The following is a 27,214-nucleotide window of genomic DNA, read 5'->3' as shown; positions in this document are numbered from 1 at the left end:
TACAGGGAGCGAAAGGCTATTTACAATTTGTACAGAAACCAGATGGCAGTTATAAGAGTCGAGGGGCATGAAAGGGAAGCAGTGGTTGGGAAAGGAGTGAGACAGGGTTGTAGCCTCTCCCCGATGTTATTCAATCTGTATATTGAGCAAGCAGTAAAGGAAACAAAAGAAAAATTCGGAGTAGGTATTAAAATTCATGGAGAAGAAGTAAAAACTTTGAGGTTCGCCGATGACATTGTAATTCTGTCAGAGACAGCAAAGGACTTGGAAGAGCAGTTGAACGGAATGGACAGTGTCTTGAAAGGAGGATATAAGATGAACATCAACAAAAGCAAAACGAGGATAATGGAATGTAGTCAAATTAAATCGGGTGATGCTGAGGGGATTAGATTAGGAAATGAGACACTTAAAGTAGTAAAGGAGTTTTGCTATTTAGGGAGTAAAATAACTGATGATGGTCGAAGTAGAGAGGATATAAAATGTAGACTGGCAATGGCAAGGAAATCGTTTCTGAAGAAGAGAAATTTGTTAACATCAAGTATAGATTTAAGTGTCAGGAAGTCGTTTCTGAAAGTATTTGTATGGAGTGTAGCCATGTATGGAAGTGAAACATGGACGATAAATAGTTTGGACAAGAAGAGAATAGAAGCTTTCAAAATGTGGTGCTACAGAAGAATGCTGAAGATAAGGTGGGTAGATCACGTAACTAATGAGGAGGTATTGAATAGGATTGGGGAGAAGAGAAGTTTGTGGCACAACTTGACTAGAAGAAGGGATCGGTTGGTAGGACATGTTCTGAGGCATCAAGGGATCACAAATTTAGCATTGGAGGGCAGCGTGGAGGGTAAAAATCGTAGAGGGAGACCAAGAGATCAATACACTAAGCAGATTCAGAAGGATGTAGGGTGCAGTAGGTACTGGGAGATGAAGAAGCTTGCACAGAATAGAGTAGCATGGAGAGCTGCATCAAACCAGTCTCAGGACTGAAGACCACAACAACAACATAGGTGGCCAGGCAGAGCACAGAACTGAGCTTTTCTTTCAATAACTCAAAAGTACATTATCATTTTCTTTATCCATTACAGCTATGCTGCTGAATGAGATGTACACCCTCTGAGCTCAAAATAAACACAAGTTTCGAGATATGAAAAAAGTTTACATTTCAACAGACAACAGATTGCATTTCAGTTGCAGTTGTGAAAAAGAGGCATGAAAATTTCATTTGTGTTCTCCCAAAGCCCATAACCATAATGTTATCACAATTCACTCAAGTTAATTGGAAAGGATGAGTGATTTTCCGCTGGAGGTGGGTGTTGATGATGAAGTCAGCCAAATGTCAAAGTTCTTTACTGTTACTCATAAACAGACTTAGTGCAGTGTGCCTACAGTAACCACACAACAGGTGACGAGCATTGAACCCCACAACCAGGCGCATTGGTGAGGACGTGCCACTCTAACCACTTCTTGAAGAGGCAGTGGCCTTGGCTACCAGCAAGCTCCAAGTGGCTGGCTGCTGAGTCAGGATGGCTTGACAGTGTTCCAGCTCGGGTGGCTGGAGCGAATTTGGCTGGTGGCCAGCATAGCGGGAGATGGCAGTGACATATAGATGATGAGCCCTGGACCAGTGGCTGGGGTGCTGGCTCTTGTGGGGCGGACCCCAGTGGCACAGAGCAGGCAGGACCTCAGTTTGTACCTCACACCATCAGTTGGCAGCAGGATGTCCATCTGGCAGTCTCATGGAGACGGCAATAGAGTGACAGCGACCTGATGACTGGCCATCACACAACAGTCATTGGTTCACAGCCCAGTTGTGTTGACAGCTGCATCAGAAGTGTGTCAGCATCACCACAGCAGACACCAACACATTGCAGCCGTTGATGTATTGCCCAGCTGCTCTGATGACCGCTCCTCTCGCCCAGGGGCTTGCTAATGCAGAGGAAAAGTACTGTGCGCACTTCAGTGCTGCTGAAACTTCCTGAAGGCTGAGCATTGTCCAGAGAACTGGGTCACTATTTTAGAAGCTGTCAGTATGATGGAATGCTGCATTAGCTGCAACATGTGCCCCGAATTTGGCATCAGGCTCCTGTCTGGGCTTGTATCATTATGCAAGTGAGTTGGGTTGTGCAAGTTGTTTATGAAAAATGTTTAAAAATGCTAGGTGCACTAACCACATCCTAACAGCTAAGCGAATATCAATATAGGTCAAAAGGCACAGTCATAGCTTTGACTTTTTCAGTTCCACATCTATGGGCAACAGGAGACAAGCATCTGATCAGCCTATTTTAGAAAAGCATTCACCTCCGACTACACTAGTTAACAATTTATCATGTGTCAAATTAGGACAAGAGCTGATCATTGTCCATGCATTATAGCCTTGAAGTCACTGCACAGTCACACGGTCCTGTTGGGTTTTCGTTAACAATAATAGGAGTGGCACACATGCCACAGAAAATGAGCTCGATTACTCAGAGGGAAGAGCCAAATTCAGTGATTCTAATGTGATGCAAGATTTAAAAGATATTATTTGAGCAATGAAAGCTCTGCAAATTTGTGAAACAGACTATCCAAAGTATGCAAAGATACTGTTTCTCAAACCAGGCTGACTTGTTCCAATATGAAAAAATGAAAGGATTAAATGTCTCCGTGACTAAATTATTTTCAGTCACTGAGCCTGACAAGGGAGCGGTCCAATCCGACATTCCAAAACCTGCCCAGAATTGTCAAAATTTTAGCTGCTAAGAAGCATTGAAAGTATTTTTTTAAAAATACAGAAAACTGAAAAATTTGCAGCCCGCCAGGCGACTCACAAAATGTACACTCCTACCAGGGCTGTGGCATATTGTGGACATAAGCCGGCCGCGGTGGTCTCGCGGTTCTAGGCGCTCAGTCCAGAGCCGCGCGACTGCTACAGTCGCAGGTTCGAATCCTGCCTCGGGCATGGATGTGTGTGATGTCCTTAGGTTAGTTAGGTTTAAGTAGTTCTAAGTTCTAGGGGACTGATGACCACAGATGTTAAGTCCCATAGTGCTCAGAGCCATTTGAACCATTTTTTTGTGGACATAAACACTTGATTGATGGTGCATCAATAAACAGATAACAAACAACATGCAATCACAACTGTAACGTGAATTTCAATAACTGTTAACAACAGAGGTAATACTGAATCAATATTCATTGTGTTTTCTTCACAAACGCCTGCTAACAGCATGTCTGTACAGGTTCCAGAGTTTCACAGTAATGTGAAATCGAGGTATAATTCTGAGTCTCGTAAAGGTGAAATATGAAGAATGTGGTACGCAGTCGAAATCGCCTATTTCTCCAGATGACCTACATATATGTTATTCGTTACTTATTTTCTTGGTCGTTGATTCAAATGATGCTGACCTTTCGTTAGAAACAGTGGAAACTCTAGAAGAAATTCTGTGAATTGTGGTTCAAACAAACTCTGTTGTTCCAATAAGAATTCACACAAATAGTACCTTCCTAGCAAAAGAAAACATGTACAGTAATAGCTTTCAATGGCAAAAAAATTTTTGGTTAAACTAAGGAGAGAGAAAATGCCTAAAATTAAGCAGCGTGCAAAGCTAGTTTGTTTCGCTAAATTTGAACATGAATTGTATAAATGGAAGAAAGGCTGACACAAAGTAAGAAATATGCACCAAAATGAAACTCACGAAAATGCAGGACAAAAATTATTGCGAAGATTTAGAATTTCTCCTGAAAGATACTGCATCATTACCAAGGGAGATCTACAAGACTGACTTCCGAATTGCAAGTGAGTTGAAAATTTTTAGTTTCCAAGCTTCTTCAACCTGATTAAACTGCTTCAGGAAATCATACAGAATAGGAAAAATTATGAGGTTTACTTCAGGTCAATGTGTAGAGGAGATGGCTTTAATAGTTGTTAAAATAGAGAAATTCATAACTGACATGAAGAAGAAGATTACTGTTATTCCCACATTTGCCAAGTACAAAGCTCATCAGTCAAATTTGGTGAAAGAAAATGCATACAAATCACACTGAATCATTTCAGGATGGGAAAAAGAGAGCTGGTTATGCATCTGATGAATGTTATACAGGTTTCTATAATAATGCCAGCGATATGTATGAGTGGATTACTGTTTCTGCAGCTTTGTGTCTATCATTAGAAACCTTAAGGAAAATTAGGACTACAAATAAAAAGAAAGGAGTGTTTAGTTGTAAAAATCTTCTACTGGACACATCAGAATCGGGAAAACTGTGAAAGAATAATTTTACGCACCTTACTTGAAACATATTCTGACCACTTGCAAAAAATAATTCATTATTTTTGTTGGATTTTTGGCCTGGACATGACACCTGTATATTTGAGTAGAACGATGGGAGGAGGTTGTTAATACAATTTGGATTACGACTGGTAAAAAGTAATCTGACTGAACCACTCAAAAAATAATTTTTTCAGCAAAGGAAAATTTTATTATTATTTTGAGCTTTTCCTCATTACAGAGGCTTATCTCCAACATAAAAATTTACTCAGAAACTACAGAACAAAGAATAAATGTTCTTAAACTATATTTTCAAAATATTCCTCCAGGTGTTTCGATTTTGTGTGTCCTCTTCCTTTGCACCCATTCTCCTCATTGTGTGCTGTACATTTTGGAGCCAGGTGGTCATAGGTTGTCTTCTTCCTCTCCCCTCCGGTTCCCACTCCAGTATCAATTTTGGTACTCTGGCTTTCTCCATTCGCCGTACATGCCCGTACCATTGTAATTTCTTCCTATCCATTAGTCATATATTTTTTCTTTTATTTCCATTCTCTTTATTATTTCGGTGTTCCTTATCTTTTCTTTCCTGGAGAGGTCTCCGTTCCATACAAAACCACACTCTCTAATATGGATTTGTATATTAATTTTTTAGTTCTGCTCATTACATTCCTGCTCCATAAGACTGTGTTAAGCATCCCAATGACCTTCCGTCCGCTACTAATTTTTATTGATTTCTGACTCTGATTTTTCCTCAATTTCTAAAACAACAGAAAGTGTTTATCTTTTTGATTTTCTTTCCTTCAATCTATAGCTCATCTGAATCATTAGTCAAGTATTCTGTTTTTTGGTAATTAATCTTCAAACCCCAAGTTTTGTATGCTATTGTTAGTTGATTGCAAAAAGGAAATTATTTTTCAGGAAATTTCTGGTAAGTGTAATATCTGATAGCTCTGTGTCATTTCAGCTTTATCTTCAGAACAGTATTCTTAAACTTCAGTCATTTGTGCATTATCAGTTGTCATCGACCTGTTTAACAAATTTGATCAACTACACCTGGTACAAAATGCAATCTGCAGAACTACAGAATCCATCCCCACTCTTTCTATACACAACCAGTAATTACTGTGAAGTGTCTGAATGCATTAATTTTTCTTTTATCTGATGAGTCTGGTGTAAGGAAACAGTTTGTTTTTATTATTCAATAAACCCTTCACTGTTTTGTGACAACTATTTGGAATAAACAAGGAGCTGTTTCATTGTTAGTAAAATACATATTATTCAGATAATATCATAAAAACTGTGCTACAGAAATTGTTATAAAATGATGTATATGTAAGACATATTTCATTTCCACAAATTAAACTCTCCGTTGATGGAAGTTGTCTGTAATGTAACATCAAACATGGCCTTGATTTCTTCACCTCTGCCAGTCACCTTTGTAAGCATTACAACCAAAACAGTTGAACTACTGATATGACCTGCAAGTTATTCAAAAAATTTGTGATACAAGACATTCTTTTTGTAGTTTTGGTGTTTAAAATTCCCAAGCGTTCATCCTGGATTTTTGCACTATGCCACGCCCTCTGGTCAAGGCTGCTTGTTTCATTCGCCGAGCTCTGCATTAGGTAGGATGGGCTGTACAAACGACTGTCACAAGCAGTTCTTCAAGTGGCAAAAATGAGTATCTTGAACACTTTTTGAAAAATGCTTTCATTGCTTCTTAGCAGCTAAAATCCTGACACTGCAGTTTTTTAAGTGTATTCTTCCTCTGTACAATATTCCAACGTAGGTTTTGACATGGTGGATTGTACCATTCTCTAGTGAGACAGCTAAGAATGATAAGAACAAATAAACTTTCTATTTAAGAGTTTTCTACTGAAAATTGTCTGTAGATGGAAATTTATTGAATACTGTAACATCATGTGCGTATGAACCTAGAAAAACCAGCTTTGTTCAACTTGTTAAAGAATCCAGTACCCCAGTGTCCACTTGAAAGGGAATTGTAATCTCCACATTAATCTTCAGTTTATTCAGTTTGGCTGTCATGACATTCGAAATTGTGGTGGTAATTTTAATAGATATTGTGCTGCCTGCATAAGGCATCAGGCACACTGCAGTGCTGCTGTGACAAACACTGAGAAGATGTCCTACTTTCTAGCAACATGCTCACTTCTCAGACCAGTGGGGACCACTGTGTTGCACAAACCTAAAGAGAGAGAGAGAGAGAGAGAGAGAGAGAGAGAGAGAGAGAGAGAGAGAGGGAGGCTCAGTGCAATCAAAGGATTCATCTTGCACAAAAGATACAGTATGCCTAAAGGAAATGACAAAAAAGAAAACTAACAACTGCTGTACAAGGGACATTGCTTGAAAAGTGTTCAGTGATGCTGCATGCGTTGCAATTTGATGTTTCATTTAAGACAACAAATGCCATTGGTGGTGACAGTACTGTTACTGATGCTGAAACTGTTGCTGTTCTATCTATTTATGGGACAACAGTAAATACTCTCATTGCCTACAAATACTCCTAATACTTAACCATGGGACCCTAGCAAGCGTATGAAAATAATTAACTGGCCACTGTTGAGGTGTGGCCTCAGTGCTACTTGGCGCACGATACGAACATACTTTCACAGCTCCTGTTGTTTTTGTTATTGTTATTATTGTTGCTGTTATTTCCTTCAGACCATCTACATCTACACTCGGCAAACCACCAGGCACTGCAAAACAGAGGGTATTTCATATTGTACCAGTTACTAGGGCTTTTCCCTACTCCATTCACATATGTAGCACAGGAATAATGATTGCTTAATTGCCTGTGTGTGGAGTAATCATTCTAATGTTGTCCTCACGGTCCCTATCGGAATGATACATCGGGTTGTTGTATATTCCTTGGTACATTACTTGAAGGTAATTCTAGGAACTTTCTAAGTAGACTTTCACAGGATAGTTTGTGTTTATCTTCAAGCATCTGACAATTCAGTTCTTTTAGCACCTTTGTGACACTCTCCCACGAGTCAAACAAACCTGTGACTATTCATGCTGCCATTCTTTGTATCCGATCAATATGCTCTGTTAGTCCAATTTGAAACAGGTCCCACACACTCACCCAACATTCTAGTACAGGTTGCGTAAGTGTTTTGCATACAATTTCCTATGTAGGCTGATTGCATTTAAACACAGTCTGCCACCTGCTTCCTTTAAGACTAGCTTGGAAAATTCTCCACAATATTCTGTCCTGTGCAAGCCTCTTCATCTCTGTATAACTACTGCAACCTACATCGACTTGAACCAGCTAGCCCCCCACTCTGTTCCAATGAGTGCTTTTAAAGGAGCCTGAGCCCATGTAAGAGGAGATCCTTTCAGAAGTAGGGGTTTCAGTACACCCTCTTGAGCCATCCAATTAACATGAAATATATGTACTGGATGGAGCAAGTGGGATGATACAAAAGTGTTTACACAGTGCAAAGTGTGATTCGAGATGTATCGAGGGATGCATGGCAATTGGACGATGTGTCACGAACAGAGCCTTGGGATACCAGCCAACCTACCTGAGTAACAAGCGTTACAGCAGTGCGGATCTCCACTGCTGTGGAAGAATATATATCCCCTATACTTGCAGGACCAAAACAGATTACACAGAAAAAACAAAAACTGAGGGCCTTGGTGTTTACAATACCTCACACACCTAAACATCGGACACCGAGCCAATGGAAGCTGTTTCTGCAATTAGATCAGGGGAGAGACCAGTTGCAGAACTGGAAAAATGTATTGAGAAGCTAGACCAGATCAAGATGAAAGCTTTGTTGGGGGACAGAGGAGAAAACTACTTAGAGAACCCAGACAAAAGGAAGGAAATGAATGGCTTCCTAGGAATAAATGGAGGGAACTGAAGGGTCTTGAACCTAAGGTGACCAAGACAAGACTGTCTCCATGTCCAAAAGGTAAACAGACTCCTTCTACTTCTAAGACAGGTAGCAAGAGAATGAGGAAGGAATCTATTAGTCCTAGTTCACATGAGAAGTGCATCTACAAAAAACTGAGACAAGAAACAGAGCCAGACTTATAGTACTTCAACCCCTGTTTTTAGGATGGCAGCTATCCAACAAGACTACCCTCTTGTTCACACAACCTTGCAGCATGAGGAGCAAGTCCAGATGGCACTCTTCAAAAAAATTGTGGAGGATGTAAGTCAAGGCCCCAAATTCAACAGGGTCTATATGGATAAGTGTGCTCTGATCTTTGTCTGTTAGAAAATGGGGCCAGAGGACTGGCTGCACGAAGTAGTGCCTAAGATATCTTCATGGCATGCGGTGAAGCTGCTGGTCAAAACAGCAGCAGAAGAATTCAAGACCACTAAAATAGCAATCAGGGTACCAAAATTACTTATGGATGTTCCCCCAGAGACTTTGTTACAGAAATTACAAGTTCAGAACCAAAACGTCTCAACAGAGGACTGCAGGCTCATTAACCATAAGGTTGGCACTGAAGGTTAAGTCCTTGTGTTGGAAGTCATGGACACATCCAGGAAGACAGTGTGAGACCAAGACCTAAAACTCTGTTCAGGGTTCTCCAAGGTAACTATAAGACATCAGAGGTGATAATGGATGCAAGTTTGTGGTTGGAAGTCACAACTGTGTAAATGTACCCCCTCTATTTTTCCACTTTAATTTCATTTAAATTTCATTTAAAAACTCCAAGAATAATATAATAATAAAAGCATAAGGGCTTTGCCCATAATTAAACAAATAGAATTCATGCCACCGATAAGGTGACATGAATTGTTTTATTTGCTTTATTTTCCAATCAAATGTAAACAAGAGTACTCTGATGATACTGGGCAATTGTACATCAGAACAATCTGTGTAGAAGGCTCTTGAGTCACACTGAGTGGGCAGGCGCACTGGTTGACATGTCCAGAAGTATTACGGCGTCCCAAGTGTGTGGGAAAGTAAAAAGCTTCCAGAACAAGTCCAGCTCTGGAATACCTTTCTGTTAGTAAGAAAGTGCATGGGATTGCTATTACTGCGGGGAACCCTCAAGTGAATTTTATGTGTGATATTGTTAGTCCCAATTACACTTAGTCCCTCAGGCTCAGAAAAATATAATTTAATAATTATCTAAAGAAGGTAATTGAGGACAGTGCTTGAGAAAACAATTTCCTCTCTTATCTCTCATATTCTCTCAATTATTTTCTAAACTGAGCGACTACCTGATCACTCATTGGAGCAGAGGTATAGGTATGGTGGATGGGGTGCCAACTTGAAGGGTCAATGTGCTCAAACTTGAGAGACACTTTTGGGCTGTCACTGAGGATAGGTCCATATCTGACTGCTCTGCTAAAATGTCAATTTCTGTGGTCATTAAATACCTTCAAACTACAAAAGCTTCCCAGACACAGCTACGAGTGTCTGGAACAACAGTTGAGTAGTGACGCGTTTTTCCACTACTAAAACACACCAGTAAATGCGTACACGAGGAAATGACTTTGACTGGGTGGTACAAAGTTTCATTAAACTGTGAAAAACTTTAGAACAACAATAGAACACCATACTGCAATCAGGGTGCTGTCTCATCATCACGGGTAAGTAATTTCATGCAAGGTTCAGCACTGGTGCGAATTTTCGATATATTTTCAAAAGTACAGCACTTAAGATGGACGACTGGTCGAGTGCATATAACTGGAGCCCAATTCAGTGTTTCTTGTTTGAATGTGTAGATGAGCAAGTGCAAATGCAGTTTCATTATTAGAAGACCTACATGGCAGAGCAAAATTAACTATTTACAATTACTTTGAGTGAAACTGATATTCAAATTCTATGTGCTTCCAGCATAGATGTATTGGTCTAGAAGTGGCTAATGTGTATCACAATTATGTCAGTAGTAGGGCCTGAATCACAGTGAAAAATAATATGATCATGAATGGTGGATGCATCATCATATGATGCGGAAGGGAAGATGTTAGCCTGATACTCTATCATTCATTTGCTCTCGGATTCAACAAGAGGTGCCAAATACTACTGTACTAGCTATCACTTGCAGATGTAACATGTGCTTTTTTAGAGGACAGTGCACCTTTCAACTACATTTCAGTTATCAGGGTAGATCCATTTTCTTATTTACAACAAATCTTTTCATTTCAAAATTACTTTATTTAGTTGTTTCTTCCCACAAGAGATTACAGTTAGTACGTCGAGAGTGGGAGAGCAGGACTATCTCTGAGGGCAATATGTCTTCATGAAGTATAAAGGTCGTGGTGTATGGGGCTCGCGACAATTGACAAACATTAGATGGCTATTAGACCACTGCATGTCCTAATTAATGTAATTTCTTTGGCACCCCAGCTCTCAAGTGACTAACCACTGGCACTGATACATTGCAACAACAATAAAAATTATTTTCAATTCATATACAGCAAACAGTTTAGTCACCATGGCAGTTAGGTGGAGTAACAGACATCTCCACCAAGCCTGCTGTATTTCAAAGTGCTGCAGATAAACCTGCAGTACAGTAAAGGGGCAATCACCACCTTCAGTCATCTTCTGGGAATTTGCTTGTATAAAAGAACATATCAGACCACGGAGGAACTGGAGGTAAATTGATTTACACAAGGAATCTAAAAGACCACAGAACACCAATTTATGTTAAAAATTGAATTTTATTCATGCCAACTGCGAACTTCTGCTCCTGGAACATAGAGACAATAAGAATGAAAGAGGCTAAGACAGGTAGTGGTACTGGCCCCAGGGTACCTTCATTACCAGGATAGTATTCATTCATCCAGGGGAATGAGGAGACTGGTAGACAGCTGGCTGCAGCTGAAACAACTGCTGGTTTGTTGTGATGGCAGTGTACTACCTGACATGGGAAAGATGTGACATCAACAGCAGGGGTGGGTACCTATTTGAATACCTATTAGAAAGTAACCAAGAGATCTTGGGCAGGGCTAAGGAACCTACCTTCAAGAATAGTAGAATGGAAAAAGTAACTGGCCTAATTTTTGGGACCATCTTAATGAGTAGTTACATCCCAGACTCACATGTGTCAAAGGAACCACACATATATTAAGTTTAGGGTGGAAATGGTTACTAAACAAGAATCCTATGACAACAAACAGATGCATACAAGAAATACCTAAACTTGTGACTTTCTGAGGTTAAAACTTCGATAACAGATCCAGTATACTTACAGGAAATGGCAGATAAAGTTACAGCTCCCATCATGACTTTTTGTTCTGAAAATTGCCTAATCACAAGTACACAAATAGTAATGTACCCTGGTGGAACAACAATTTGGAATTGCAAAGAAAGTAGGTAAGAAAAACATTTAATTTTGCAAGAAGGAAAGAAAAATGGGCAAAATATCAAGATGTCCTCACTAAATACAATCTTGCTGTTATGCAAAAACAATCATCATGGAAGGTATTCTGTGAAGAGGTGGAAGGTACAGCTGTTTGAACCAGACATCACCAAATCCTCACAAGAATACCAACAAATCCAGGAGGAACACGAAGGAGGAAGGATAGTAAGTATACACTAGGGACAGACTGCAAATCCTGTCTTACTGTCTTCTCAATTACTGCCTCATTTTGAAATCCTTCAACTCTGGTTTCTGTACAAGTTGTACAAAATCTTTAACTGCCTGTATTTTATCCCTGGAATTTCAGAGACAGTATTCCAGCCAACACCGTCAAAAGCCTCCTGTAAGCCTACATTCTGCCAATAATTCATATCTGTCTTTGTAACCATGATATATTGAACTATTCACACCTGCCGCCTTTGGAATTGGGATTATCATTTCTTCTTGAGATCCGACAGTATTTTACTTTTTCATGTATTTTGCACATCAAGTGGAATTAATTTATTTGTGGCTACTACTTATAAGGATTCAACAATTCTGTAGGAAAGCCATCTACATCAGGTGCCTTGTTTTGATCTTTCTGTGATCTGTCAGATTCTTCTCGCACTGTTACACTTTCATTCTCATTTTCATCTACTTTTGCTTCCCTTTCCATAATATTGGCTTCAGATTTCAGTCCTCCGTATATCTATTCTACATATTCCTTCTTGCCTCTCAGTCTTCTCCTCCTTGTTTCGTAATGGCTTGCCCTCTTAGCTCTAAATATTCATACAGCTGCTTCTCTTTTCTCCAAACGATTCATTTTTTCCTTTATACAGCATCTATATTTCCCACAATAATGCATAACTCTACAGCTTTGTGCTTCTCCTGTAATCGTTTATGCTTTGGCATTTTGCACCTTCTGTCAGTACAATTTTTTCTGTTTGTGTTCCTTTTATTTTAATTCAGGACTGTGGTTTTAAATTTTCTCCTCTCATCTAGTAATTTTAATATCTCGAGTGTTATCTAATGATTTATATTGGACCTTGTATTTTTGCTTACTTGAACCTTTAGTAACTTTACTATTTCATTTCTCAAAGCTACTCATTCATTTTATATTGCATTCCTTTCACATTTTTAGACAATGTGTAACTAAAGATCCCTTTGATACTATAAACAACTTCTACTTCTTTCAATTTATCCAGATCCCATCTCCTTAATTTACAATCATTCAACAACTTCTTCAGTTTCAATCTGCTCTGCACCTCGACATAGCCTACTGCTAAAAATTTGGTTTAAAGTTTCTCTTTTATCATTAGCATACTACCTTCTTCCATAATTCTTGAACCAAATATTTGCAGCGACTGTTTTCAATGCAAAATTCTACCAGGCAGCTTCCCCTTTTGTTCCTTTCCCCAGTCCACATTCTACTGCTGTTTTTTCTTCTCTTCCTTGTGTTGCTACTGAATTCCAGTCACTAATCCTTTCTACTCAAAGCTTAAATGGTTGAAAAAGCACACATGACCCCTTAGCAACAAATAATCCTGAACAAATAGGGAGTATCATGATGAATAAAGGCATCAGCGACCACAAGGCAGTAGCTGCTAGGATGAATACTGTAACACCCACAACCATCAAAAAGAAACACAAAGTACATCTATTTAAAAAAGCTGATAAAAATGTTCTTAACACCTTTTTACGAGACAGTCTCCACTGTTTCCGATCCGATCACATAAGTGTAGAAAATATGTGAAATGATTTCAAAGAGATAGTAAGTGTAAAAAATATGTGAAATGATTTCAAAGAGATAGTATCGACGGCAACTGAGAGACATACACCACATAAATTAATAAGTGATGGTACTGATCCCTCATGGTACACAAAATGGGTCAGATCACTATTGCAGAAGCAACAAAAAAAGCATGCCAAATTTAAAACAACGCAAAATCCCGAAGATTGGCAAAGTTTTGCAGAAGTTCGAAATACAGTACGGGCTTCAATGTGAAATGCTTTTAATAATTTCCACAATGAAACTCTGTCTCGGAATCTGGCAGAAAACCCAAAGAGATTCTGGTCATATATAAAGCACACCAGTGGCAAGATGCAATCAATACCTTCACTGTGCAATAACAACGGTGAAGTCACTGATGACAGTGCAACTAAAGCAGAGTTATTAAATACAATTTTCCGAAACTCCATCACCAAAGGAGACGAAGTAAATATTCCCAAATTCCAATCAAGAACAGCTGTGAAGATGAGAAACATAGCGGTAGATATCCTCAGTGTAGCAAAGGTGCTTAAATCATTTAATAAAGGCAAGGCTTCTGGTCCAGATGGTACACCAGTCAGGTTCCTTTCAGAATATGCAGATGCAATAACTCCATATTTAGCAATTATATACAACTGCTCGCTCACAGAAAGTTCCGTACCTAAAGACTGGGAAATTGATCGTCACATCAATACCCAAAAACGGAAATAGGAATAATACGCTGAAATACAGACCCATATCACTAACATCAATTTGCAGTAGGGATTTGGAACATATACTGTATTTGGACATTGTGAAGTACCTCAAAGAAAACGATTTATTGACACATAGTCAGCAGGGATTCAGAAAATATCATTCTTGCGGAATACAACTAGCTCTTTATACTCATGAAGTAATGAGTGCTACTGACAGGGGACATCAAACTGATTCCATATTTTTAGATTTCCACAAGGCTTTTGACACCGTTCCTCAGAAACATCTTCTACCCAAACTGTGTGCCTATGGAATATCACCTCAGTTGTGTGACTGGATTTGTGATCTCCTGTCAGAAAGGTCACAGTTCATAGTAATAGACAGAAACTCATCACGTAAAACAGAAGTAATATCCGGTGTACCCCAAGGAAGTGTTACAGGGCCCCTACTGTACCTGATCTATATTAATGACATAGGAGACAATCTCAGTAGCTGTCTGAGATTATTTGTTGATGATGTTGTCATTTACCGTCTAGTAAAGTCATCAGATGACCAAAACGAATTGCAAAATGATTTAGGTAAGATATCTGTATGGTGTGAAAAATGGCAATTGACCCTGAATAAAGAAAAGCGTGAAGTTATTCACATGAGTACTAAAAGAAATCTGCTAAATTTCGATTACGCGATAAGTCACACAAATCTGAAGACTGTAAATTCAACAAAATACTTCAGGATTACACTTACAAATACTCTAATTTAGAACAATCACATAGATAATGTTGTACGTAGAGCTAACCAAAGACTGCAATTCATTGGCAGAACACTTAAAAGGTGCAACAGGTCTACCAAAGAGACTGCTTACACTACGCTTGTCCGCTCTATTCTGGAGTATTGCCGTGCAGTGTGGGATCCGCATCAGATGGGACTGACAGATGACATCAGAAAAGTACAAAGAAGGGCAGCTCATTTTGTATTATCGCAAAGTAGGGGAGATAGTACCACAGACATGATACGTGAATTGGAGTGGCAGTCATTAAAACAAAGGTGTTTTTCGTTACGACAGCATCTTCTCATGAAATTTCAATCACCAGTTTTCTCCTCAGACTGCGAAAACATTCTGTTGGCAGCCACCTACATAGGGACGAATGATTATCACAACAAAATAAGAGAAATCAGGGCTCGCACAGAAAAATTTAATTGCTCATTTTTCCCATGTGCCATTTGAGAGTGGAATGGTAGAGAGACAACTTGAAGGTGTTTCATTGAGCCCTCTGCCAGGCACTTAATTGTGAATAACAGAGTAATCACGTAGATGTAGATGTGGACTAATCACAATTACATTTTCATCTTCTTTAATGAACTGAGTAATTTATTTTATGTCATCACACATCTCTTCATAATTTATGGAGCTAGTAGGCATATTAACTTGTACTACTGTGGTGGAGTTTGGCTTTGTGTCTGTCTTCGCCATGTTCCTTATGCTAGTCATAGTAGTTCACCTGCATTCCCATTTTCTAATTCACTACTAGATCTACTTCTGCGTTATCCTATATGACTTTGTTTTGATAACCCTGTACTCACCTGACCAGAAATCATGTTCTCCTGCCCCCACACTTCACTAATTCTCACAACAGCTAACTTCAACCAACCGATTTCTTGTTTTAAATTCTCTGACCTACCTAGTCTATTAAGGCATCTAACATTCCACATCACAGCCCATATAATGCCAGATTCGTTTCCCCTGATTATAAGACTCTCCTGAATAGTCCCCATCACAAATTAAAAATGAGTACTGTCTTACCTCCAGATGTATCATACAGTGGAACTACGCGGTCTCCGGAAATACAATAGCTAAGTTCCCCCTTGTTTTCAGCTGTTTGCCATACCAACACAGCAAGGAAATATTGGCTAATGTTGTAGGGGTACACAGTCAGTTATCCACACCACCGTTCCTTCGACTACTGAAAAGGCTGTTATCCCTCTTTAGAAACCAAATGTTAATCTGGCCTCTCCATAGATACTATCCTCCCCCTCAAAGTGGTTGCATCTATGATACAGCTATCCGTACTGTTGAGGCACAAAAGCCATCCCATCAGGGCAATGTCCACTACCTAAAGAGAGTACATAAGTCAATGCCAAAAAAAAGACTTGATACAGTAGAGAGATGGTAATCAGAAAGCTAGTGGCTGAACGCACTGGAGGGGTCACTATTTACCCAGCATGCTGTCCACAGGCTACTTCCAGTTTCCTTCACGTGAGCTCCTCCTCTCAGTATGGCAGTGCATCACTGAAGCTGACATACACCTACCATCTCAGGCAGATCTGTAATTTCATCATTAGAGTTATGTCAGGACTCAATAGGTAGCAGAACAAACAGCATATCTCAATACAGGTTGGCATATCACTAGTGGCATCATCTTGCTGACTGAATGCTAACTGAAGGAGTAAAGGTAGAAGTTTAATTTTAGCAACTGTACCAATGATTTTTTTAAATAATTAGTTCTTGCATTTAAGTAGTAATATAAACAAGGAGAGAGGGATCAAAATTGAAATATACTTTTCCTCTGCTTAAAAAATAATAAAGTAACTACAGTTTTTAGTGTTGCAAATATTAACCTAACCACTTCCTTTCTTTAACAGAAAATTAGTTTCAATGAAAATTTACAATCAGTAACATAACTCTAAAAATATAAATTCCTGATGTCATTATTAAGGACACAGGAACTTTGTACTATGAACCTACAAAACTCATCAGCACATAAAATAGTGATCGAAAACTGGTTCACTGTACGAGGTGGAATTCAAAATTTTCAGAACTGGTGCTACCATCTGGAAAGTAGTAGATCTTTGCACTGCTAGGTGGAGGGAGCTGCATATCTGATGAGTTAGCATATGGAGTGGCATTCAGCTGGGAGGATGTGTTGTGTGTCGACAGTGATTTCCGTAATACTATGTGTTTGGTGTGTGGCGGTTTTACGATGGATCTGCAAACGGAACAGTGCATGTGAATAAACTTCTGTTCAAATCTTGGGAAAAGTGCTACAGAGACCATTGCAATGATTCATCAAGTGTTTGCAGGACAGAGCATGAGCCGTACACGTGTGTTTGAGTGGCATGCTCGGTTCAGTGCCGGCCGTACAGATGTCGAAGATGATGCTCATACTGGAAGGCCCGTTAGCCATACATCGCCAGACTGTAGCCAAACTTCAACAACTGGTTTGTGCGGATCGACATCGAACCATTCAAGACCTTGCGGATGAAGTGGGTATTGGTTGTGGGACATGTCAACGAATGTTGACTGATGAATTGGGCATGCATCGTGTCGCTGCAAAATTTGTGCCAAGGATCTTGACTGTCCATCAGAAGGTTCAGCGTGTTGAAGTGTGCACGGTCCTTTGTCAGACTGCATCTGATGATCCAACCTTCTTGTCATGGGTTATCACTGGCGACAAGAGCTCGATTTATGATTATGATCCAGAGACAAAGCAACAATCGTCCCAGTGGAAGAGCCCGGGCTCTCTAAGACCCAAAAAAACATGACAGATGAAGAGCAAAGTGAATAGCAAGATCATTGTTTTCCTTGATATCAAGGGAATTGTGCACAAAGAATTCGTCCCACCCATCCAAACAGTTAATTCCGCGTACTAGTGTGAAGTTTTGAGATGGTTCCGTGAAAACATGCGGCGACGACGTCCCGAACTTTGGCGTCAAGGGAACTGGTTGCTGTATCACAACAATGCACCCTGTCACACGTCCTTGCTCACCAGGACCTTTTTGGCAAAATGCAACATGGTGATTGTACCCCAACCACCATACTCGCCAGATTTGGCACCTTGCGACTTTGCGCTATTTCCAAAACGGAAACTCAAGTTGAAAGGCCGTCAGTTCGACACTCTAGAGAGAATTCAAGAAGCATCGCTGGTGGTGACAAACACCCTCAAAGAACAGGACTTCCAGAAAACGTTTGACCTGTGACAGAAGTGCTGGGACTTGTGTGTACGTGCGGATGGGACCTACTTCGAGGGTGACGGTGACCATTAGTCCAAAGGTAAGGTTTTCAACAGATGGCAGCACCAGTCCCGAAAATTTTAGATAGCACCTTGTATGTTTGAATTCAATCAAATTAAAACTTGCATAATCCAAATACTGTGCAGTCTGTACAAGTACTTTATTGCTCAGTTGTAGAGAAACATTCTTACTGACAAAAATAGTTGCTCTAGCTATAAATGCATTTCTACCACAAACAAGGCAAAAGCTGCACAAATAAATTTAAAAATCACTTTCAAAGACAACAGACAGTTATGTCAGAATACATCAAAACTCAAACAGATCTTCATTTGTAATTAACAGACCCATTATGGTAGCTGTTTTGACAAATAACTGTGTTAAGAAAAGACTGCTCATGATTGAAGATATGAACCCGAGAATTAAGGCAACTCCGATGACCCACAAATGGATTTGTGCATTCTCACATATAGTTCTCTTTTCATCTCCTATACAGACCCAATTCGCAGCCAACTGTACATTCAATATTGCTCTTTTCAGTGTATTTAATAGTATTCATAACATACTGACACTCACAGAACTCAGCAGGCAGAAAGTCTTATAACAAAGGGTATCCTATATAATAGGCTTCAACACAAAGTCAGTATTTGTATTTACAGAATATGGACAATGCACAGTACTGTATACAAACACTATCATGCACACTGTTCAGATAATCCATGTAGTCATGAACAAGTCCCGAAACCAAATGTACTAAGCAGAAAAGCAATGAGAACCGTACATGAGCTCATGCAGGGAAAAAACCAAAGTCATTGGAAATTGCGAGCTCTATATGAAAAATACTACAGCTGCATACAAAACACATTACAACAATCCACGAACAACAAAATTATGTTGTTAATGAAGTAAATGAACAATATACAAATTTGAATTCCTGATGCTACACTGGTGGCGTCTAACAGAACAAAAATTCACAATGATTATGTAATTCTTGCATACATCCAGTGTACGGAGTCCTTCCAGTTGGCTTGGATCCAGAGTGTATATGACACAAGAACAAAAAGATGCTGATGTCACACAAGGAGTGTTGGAACAGGCTTCTTGCCAGGCCATGCTTCTTTAGCATATTTCTTCTTCTTAGGTTCGTGGCTAAGGTCGACAGAAGCACCGACAGCTGGCTGGCCAGGTAGCACAGCAGGTGGAAGCGGGGGTGGCGCCATCTCCACTTCTGGAGCAGGGTTTGGTAAGGCCAAGCCCAAGCGCGATGCCAGTGCCGACGAAAACAACAGTGGAGTATTTGCACTGTTACCTGTACCTGCAAAACAAAGTGTAAAAACATTGTGTCAACAACACAAACATGCATAGGTGCAAATAAGCACAGGGAGAGGGGGAGGGGAGGGGGAGGGGATGGGGGAGGGGGAGAGGTGGAGGTGGAGGTGGAGAGGGAAAGGGAGAGGGAGAGTATGAAGAAAGGAAATAAACTACAAAATTGGAGGTAACAAGAAACAAGCTAATTTAAATTCTATGCAAAGTCGCAAAGCTGTAAGGAGCTGTAAAGGAATGTGAGATACAAAATGTCCAATAAGCACTCAGTTTCTCAGTATCAGTTCAGTGCTGGTGCTGGTGCTGGTGTAACATCAGTGGAAATTTGATGCCACACTTGACTAATACTGATATCACTATTTTGCAAAGTATCAAACCACTTATTGTTTTTCTTGTTGTTCCTTGCCACAGATTGAGTCCAAAGATTAGTCTGATACAGCTTTCCACTCTGGTGGATCCTGGGTAAACCTCTTCATCTCTGCTTAACTACAGTGACCTACATCCATTTGAACCTGCTTATTGCAGTCAAGCCTTGGTTTCCTTCTACAAGTTTTATCCCTCACACTTCCCTCCAATACTGAACTGATGATTCCTTGATGCCTCCGGATTATTCTATCGACTTATCCCTTCTTTTAGTCAACTATTGTCTCCCCAATTTGATTCAATACTGCTTCACTAGTTATGTGATCTGCCAATCTAATATTCAGCATTCTCCTGTAGCATTATATTTCTTAAGTTTTTATTCTCCTCATATCTGAACTGTTTACTTTACCCACATTTTACTTCTGTAATAGGTTACAAGCAAGACACCTTCTGAAAAAACTTCCGACCATATTTAAATGTATATTCTATGTTAATAAATTTCACTTTTCCAATGTTTTCCAGTTTGCATAATATATCCTCTCTACTTTGGCTTCATCAATTATGCTGCTGCTGAAATAACACAACTCACCTACTATTTTTAATGTCTAAGCATCTAATTCCCACAAAGCTCTTCATTTCATTCAATTATGTTCTAATGCACTTGTTTTACTTCTACATCTACGTGATTACTCTGCTATTCACAACAAAGTGCCTGACAGAGCGTTCAATGAACCACCTTCAAGCTGTCTCTCTACCATTCCACTCTCAAACGGCACTCAGGAAAGACAAGCACTTAAAATTTTTCTGTGCGAGCCCTGATTTCTCTTATTTTATGGTGATGATCATTTCTCCCTATGCAGGTGGGTGCCAACAGAATGTTTTCACAATCAGAGGAGAAAACTGCTGATTGAAATTTCATGAGAAGATCCCATCAAAACGAAAAAGCCTTTGTTCTAATGATTGCCACTCCAATTCACATATCATGTCTGTGGCACTATCTCCCCTACTTTGCGATAATACAAAACGAGCTGCCCTTCTTTGTACTTTTCTGATGTCATCTGTCAGTCCCATCTGATGCGGATCCCACACTGCACAGCAATACTCCAGAATAGGGCGGACAAGTGTTGTGTAAGCACTCTCTTTAGTAGACCTGTTGCGCCTTCTAAGTGTTCTGCCAGTGAATCACAGCCTTTGGTTGGCTCTTCCCACAACATTATCTATGTGATTGTTCTAAATTAGAGTGTTTGTAACTGTAATCCTGAAGTATTTTGTTGAATTTACAGCCTTCAGATTCGTGTGACTTATCGCGTAATCGAAATTTAGCAGATTTCTTTTAGTACTCATGTGAATAACTTCGCACTTTTCTTTATTCAGGGTCAATTGCCACTTTTCGCATCATACAGATATCTTACTTAAATCATTTTGCAATTTGTTTTGGTCATCTGATGACTTTACTAGACGGTAAATGACAACATCATCAACAAATAATCTGAGACAGCTACTGAGATTGTCTCCTATGTCATTAATATAGATCAGGTAAAGTAGGGGCCCTGTAACACTTCCTTGGGGTACACCGGATATTACTTCTGTTTTACGTGATGAGTTTCTGTCTATTACTATGAACTGTGACCTTTCTGACAGGAGATCACAAATCCAGTCACACAACTGAGGTGATATTCCATAGGCACACAGTTTGGGTAGAAGATGTTTCTGAGGAACGGTGTCAAAAGCCTTCTGGAAATCTAAAAATATGGAATCAATCTGACATCCCCTGTCAGTAGCACTCATTACTTCATGAGCTAGTTGTGTTCCGCAAGAATGATATTTTCTGAATCCGTGCTGATTATGTGTCAATAAATCGTTTTCTTCGAGGTACTTCATAATGTTCAAATACAGTATATGTTCCAAATCCCTACTGCAAATCAATGTTAGTGATATGGACCTGTATTTCAGCGGATTATTCCTATTTCCGTTTTTGGGTATTGATGTGACAATCAATTTTCCAGTCTTTAGGTACGGAACTTTCTGTGAGCGAGCTGTTGTATATAATTGCTAAATATGGAGTTATTGCATCTGTATACTCTGAAAGGAACCTGACTGGTGTACCATCTGGACCAGAAGCCTTGGCTTTATTAAGTGATTTAAGTTGCTTTGCGACACCAAGGATATCTATTTCTATGTTTCTCATCTTGGCAGTTGTTCTTGATTGGAATTCAGGAATATTTACTTCATCTTCTTTGGTGAATGAGTTTTGGAAAATCGTGTTTAATAATTCTGTTTTAGTCGCACTGTCATCAGTGACTTCACTGTTGTTATCGCGCAGTGAAGGTATTGATGGCGGCTTGCCACTGATGTGCTTTATGTATAACCAGAATCTCTTTGGGTTTTCTGCCAGATTCCGAGACAGAGTTTCGTTGTGAAAATTACTGAAAGAATCTCACATTGAAGTACGCATTATATTTCGAACTTCTGCAAAAGTTTGCCAGTCTTGGGGATTTTGCGTTATTTTAAATTTGGCATGATTTTTTTGCTGCTTCTGCAACAGTGATCTGACCTGTTTTGTGTACCATGGGGGATCAGTACCATCACCTATTAATTTATGTGGTATATATCTCTCAATTGTTGTTGATACTATCTCTTTGAAATCATTCCACAACTTTCTATGCTTACATGATCAGATCTAAAGGAGTGCAGACTGTCTCTTAAAAAGGCGTTAAGAGCATTTTTATCAGTTTTTTTAAATAGATATACTTTGCGTTTCTTTTTGACGGTTGTAGGAGTTACAGTGTTCAGCCTAGCAGCTACTGCCTTGTGGTCGCTAATCCCTGTATTCGTCTCAATACTCACTATTTGTCCAGGAATACGTGTTGCTAAGAGGTGAAGTATGCTTTTGCAACCATTTACGCTTCGAGTGGGCACATGAACTAACTGTTCAAAATAATTTTCTGAAAAAGCATTCAGTACAATTTCAGATGACATTTTATGCCTGCCGCTGGCGTTACACATATAATTTTTCCAGGGTAGATTAAAGTCAGCACCGACTATAATTGTATGAGTGGGGTACCTATTTGAAATGAGACTCGAAGGTTTCTTTGAACTGTTCAGCAACTATATCTTCCGAGTCGGGAGGTCAGTAAAACAACCCATTTAATAGTTTAGACCAATTGTCAAGTATAACTTCTACCCACACTATTTCGCAGGAACTATCTACTTCAATTTCACTACAAGGCAAAACTACTTCTGACAGCAATAAATACTCCACCACCAATTGTATTTAATCTATCCTTTCTGAACACTGTTAGATAGTTTGAAAAAAATTCTGCTGAACGTATTTCCAGCTTTAGCCAGCTTTCTATACCTATAACTATTTGAGTTTCAGTGCTTTCTATTAGGGCTTGGAGCTCTGGTTCTTTCCCAACACATCTACGACAGTTTATTGTTTTGTGGTTCTGTACTCTAACCATGCAATTCTTCATGAATTTTACTACATTCTGAATGCCATGTGGGGTTTAAGGGGGCTAGATTTTCAGTTTACTTTTTGACACCTGGTACCAATTCTTTTAGTTGTCCATCTACTCCAGTATGATCAGAAGCATCACCTATTCCATCAAAGGCTGGGCTACCTGTGAAATCAGTCACGTGAACTACAAACTAACCTGCAACCACTTTGTTGCTTTCTACCTGGGCATGACAACAAACAAGCTGTCTGTCCACTTGAATGGCCACAGACAAACTGCGGCCAAGAGACAGCTGGATACATTGCAGATCAAGAGGTTGTGGTTAGGTTTAGACATGAGTGTAAATTTAAGGTTACAAAACGCATTGTCTGCTGCAGTTCAGTCACTGGTCATTTAAAATCACCTGTGGACAGAGCATTTTGTGTTCCCACCATACCTGAAGACAGCAACTTCCAACATTGTTCCAGATTACATAAACAGCATTTCAGCACTTGTGAAGTGACCCGCCATGTTTGCGTATCGGCTTTAACTGAACGATAGCCTATGAGGCAACACTGTAGCGCCATGTGACAGACATCCAACTATCAAGTAATTTTAAATGAATTACAGTGTGGAGAGCTGCATCACAACAGTCTTCAGACTGAAGATAACTACAACAAGAACACAATTGTTTTAATTGTTTTTAAGATTAAAGCTGCAACTCTTGGGGAGGTGACTTTAAAATTTGTTATAGGATCTACTATTTTTAAATTTACTATAAGTCACATTTCAAATTTGGGTACTGATCCATGACCTTATCCCAATTTTACTGCCATAAATTCTTTATTCTTGAGATTCGAATGGCCCTTCCATTGGCCTTGTCACCTACTCCTATCCTCTTCTTAATTTTTTTTTATTTAGTTTATCTACAATGTTCTTGACTTTTCCTATTTTTAGTACAGAATTAATACTGTGTGTTATGATGTAGCTGATTTGGTTAAATTTTATGCTGTTCTTGTGTGCAGATTAAAATTAATGCATGGCCTTAGTGGGTAGAATAACGGAATTTTTCCCAGAAGATCTTTCTACAATCGACAACTAACAGCAGCCACCTTGAAAGGTGGAAGGTCCGATTTACAACTGCTTCTGTCAACCACAAACCACAAAGGTTTCCTGGCTACTTCCTATACCCTTCACCTATAACCGGGCTTTGTACTGGCAATAGCAACTACTGAGCTACTCAGTCCACCCAATAGCTACTATCAGCCATATTAACATTGCCTTAAGCAATTTTCTCAGTATTCTGTTGTCAAATGTGAGAAATTACATCTAATAGAAATTAGTGGCAGGAATAGAGAAGAAATCAATGTGAAGAAAAAGTTATTGTTCAGAGGGAGCGCAAGAAGTAATAGAATAAGGTCAACAGATGAGATGTAGGAAGTGATCAGAAATAAACAGGGATGAGACAAGGAAGAATAGTGATGACAATGTAAGAGATATTAGTTCTTTGTTGGACGATAAAAATAACAGCAAGCATTTGCTAAAATTGCCATTTTTGGACATCAGTCAAATTAAGCTTTGCTTCCAGTCAGCAGGATACGTACAACTAATGACACAGAGAGAGAGAGAGAGAGAGAGAGAGAGAGAGAGAGAGAGAGAGAGAGAGAGAGAGAGGGAGATGGGGGGGCGGGGGGGGGGGGGGGGGGGACGGATTGAAGACGTCTCTCACGATTGGTTTTCAGAAGTCCTATGAGGCTTCTCGCAGATGATGCTGCTTCATACAGAGAAGACACAACACTATAAGTCTGTAGCTAAAGAAAGGAATAGCCACACAGGATCGACACTTGGTGTAAGGAGTGGTTATGGGCCCTCAACATGAACCACTGTAACAATGAGGAAAATCCTTGGGAAATGAAGCCCACCCACAAAGGAGGTAGTTTACAAAACATATTCAACCAATACTTGAATATTGTTCATCAAAAGGGGATCCTTACCAGATAGGACTGATACAGGAAATAGAGAATATCCAAAGAATGGCAGCGAATTTCATTACAGGTTCATTTAGTAAGCACAAAAGCGTCTTGGAGATGCTCAGCCAACTCCAGTGACAGACACTGCAAGAGAGGTGTTCTGCATCAGAATGTGGTGTATTGTTAAAGTTCCAAGACCATACATATATCTTGCGAAAAGATCATGAAGATAAAATTAGACAGATTCGAACTCATGCAGAGGCTTATCAGTATTCTTTCTTCCCCCGAACCATTCATGACTGGAACATGAAAGGGGTGAAGTGACACTAGTACACAAAGTATTCTTTGCCACACACCATAACCAGGCTTATAGAGTATGCATGTAGATATACAGCACACATAGAAACATTTTTAACCCTAGAACCACCAAGTAGGACAAAAATTGCCTGTACCTTTTGCTTTTATTTAAAAATCATCAAAAAAATCCTTCTATGTTTAGGGACCTTTACAGTGGTGTGAGAATTAAACTAGAGCAGTACTCCTAGATTTTCCTTTGCAAGGTAACATTTTAAAACAGAGTTCACCATTTCTGCTTTTACTTTGCTACACTCAATTTCAGTTCCCGTGTCATAAGCTTTGATACAGCCTTCACATACGAGCAGAATTTGTTTCCTTGTTGCAAGAGTCTTTTGGTAGAGACTGCTACGGTGGTGACAGAAAACTTCACACATTGTTCTTTTGACAGCCAAACAGATTTCATACATCACCCGTTTATATGACTATGCAGTAGTCACTGTTTCTTTAAATGTTTTATACGAAGTAAGTTCCCTCCTTCAATTTCAATCTCAGTGGATTTGATTTTCTTGATTACTGCGACAAATACATCACTTCCTTTTCCCATTAATGTAACTTTTGATACACACTTGCTCATTACACAAGATGTGCTGTATGTGTGACACACTGTATATCTAAGGCTTAAGTCAGATAACATTAGACTGTAAATACAATGAGGTATCATTAGGAGGAGGACAAGAAAAGCCAATGAGTGACAATTTCATATTATTGACATGCAAATTCAGGAGAGAACAAATAAACATAAGTAAACATAATTTAGTGCTTCAATAGCTATGATATAGCCTAGTTCTGAAAGGTCTGCAGCAGAGCTCCTGTGAAGTTTGGAAGGCAGGAGACGAGATACTGGCAGAATTAAAGCTATGAGGATGGGTCGTGAGTTGTGCTTGGTTAGCTCAGATGGTAGAGTACTTGCCCGCAAAAGTCAAAGTTAGCGAGTTTGAGTCTCGGTCCAGCACACAGTTTTAATCTCCCAAGAAGTTTCATATCAGTTCACACTCCACTGCAGAGTGGAATTTCATTCTGCCGGCTATTGTATTTCATAGTTTACTTTGCAAAAACAACCAAATAGTAATTAACAATGAGTAATTAGTAAATACCTGAAGAAATATTTTTCACAGAACAATTCTATGCACAAAAGCTAAAAGCTGATTAAAAAAGTCTGGTCTGATATTTCTCATGCACTGTAACAGTAATACTTATGTGTATTTTCTATTTGTTCATAGGACTTTCCTTGCAATTATGTCTTATAAGATGCCTATAACCTGCTTGGAAGTACATAACCGATGGCACAAGAACCTTTAAAGTTATGTAAATAATGACTAAACATTTGGATGAGCAATCATTGGAAAATGGTAAGGAGAATGAGGAGATAGCTGAGTACATATGCGTGCGATGTTTTGGGTCGGAGGTCGGAGGGGGAGGGGGGGGGCTTTCGGTGGTCGGTCATGGTGAAGGTGAGATCATAGACAGTCTGGTCAGCAGGTCAACCATACCACTGAAGTGGACCCTGTAATTTTTGTCAACAGACTGCTAGTTTCACAATTTTGAAGTATTTTATGATCTATGTTCACATGACTTAGTAATAAGTTGCGTCACTTACAGTCAGGAAATAGACTTAGTGTGTAATGAGGCTAAACTTAGAACTTGTGACATAATTTCACTACTGGACTTGGTTAATTTCTTGGTGTTTACCAGACTTGTACTTTCCACATTCAAGCTAAC

The 27,214-nt window shown here is 39.4% G+C and overlaps 1 protein-coding gene across 1 annotated transcript in view; it reads right to left on the bottom strand.

Moving 5' to 3' along the window:
• Positions 1–18,191: 18,191 nt before the first annotated feature.
• The window catches only part of LOC126195190 (nuclear inhibitor of protein phosphatase 1), a 49,436-nt gene continuing 40,413 nt past the window's right edge, over positions 18,192–27,214 (bottom strand). Inside the window, exon 7 of the mRNA XM_049933704.1 lies at positions 18,192–19,360. Within this exon, the coding sequence (XP_049789661.1) occupies positions 19,119–19,360 (242 nt within the window). The 3' untranslated portion in view covers positions 18,192–19,118. The remainder of the gene's footprint in view (positions 19,361–27,214) is intronic.

Source organism: Schistocerca nitens, chromosome 7, assembly GCF_023898315.1.
Source record: "Schistocerca nitens isolate TAMUIC-IGC-003100 chromosome 7, iqSchNite1.1, whole genome shotgun sequence".
Taxonomy (NCBI): Eukaryota; Metazoa; Arthropoda; class Insecta; order Orthoptera; family Acrididae; genus Schistocerca; species Schistocerca nitens.
The sequence above is the reverse complement of the archived record's forward strand: the minus strand, read 5'-3'. Positions and strand labels throughout refer to the sequence as shown.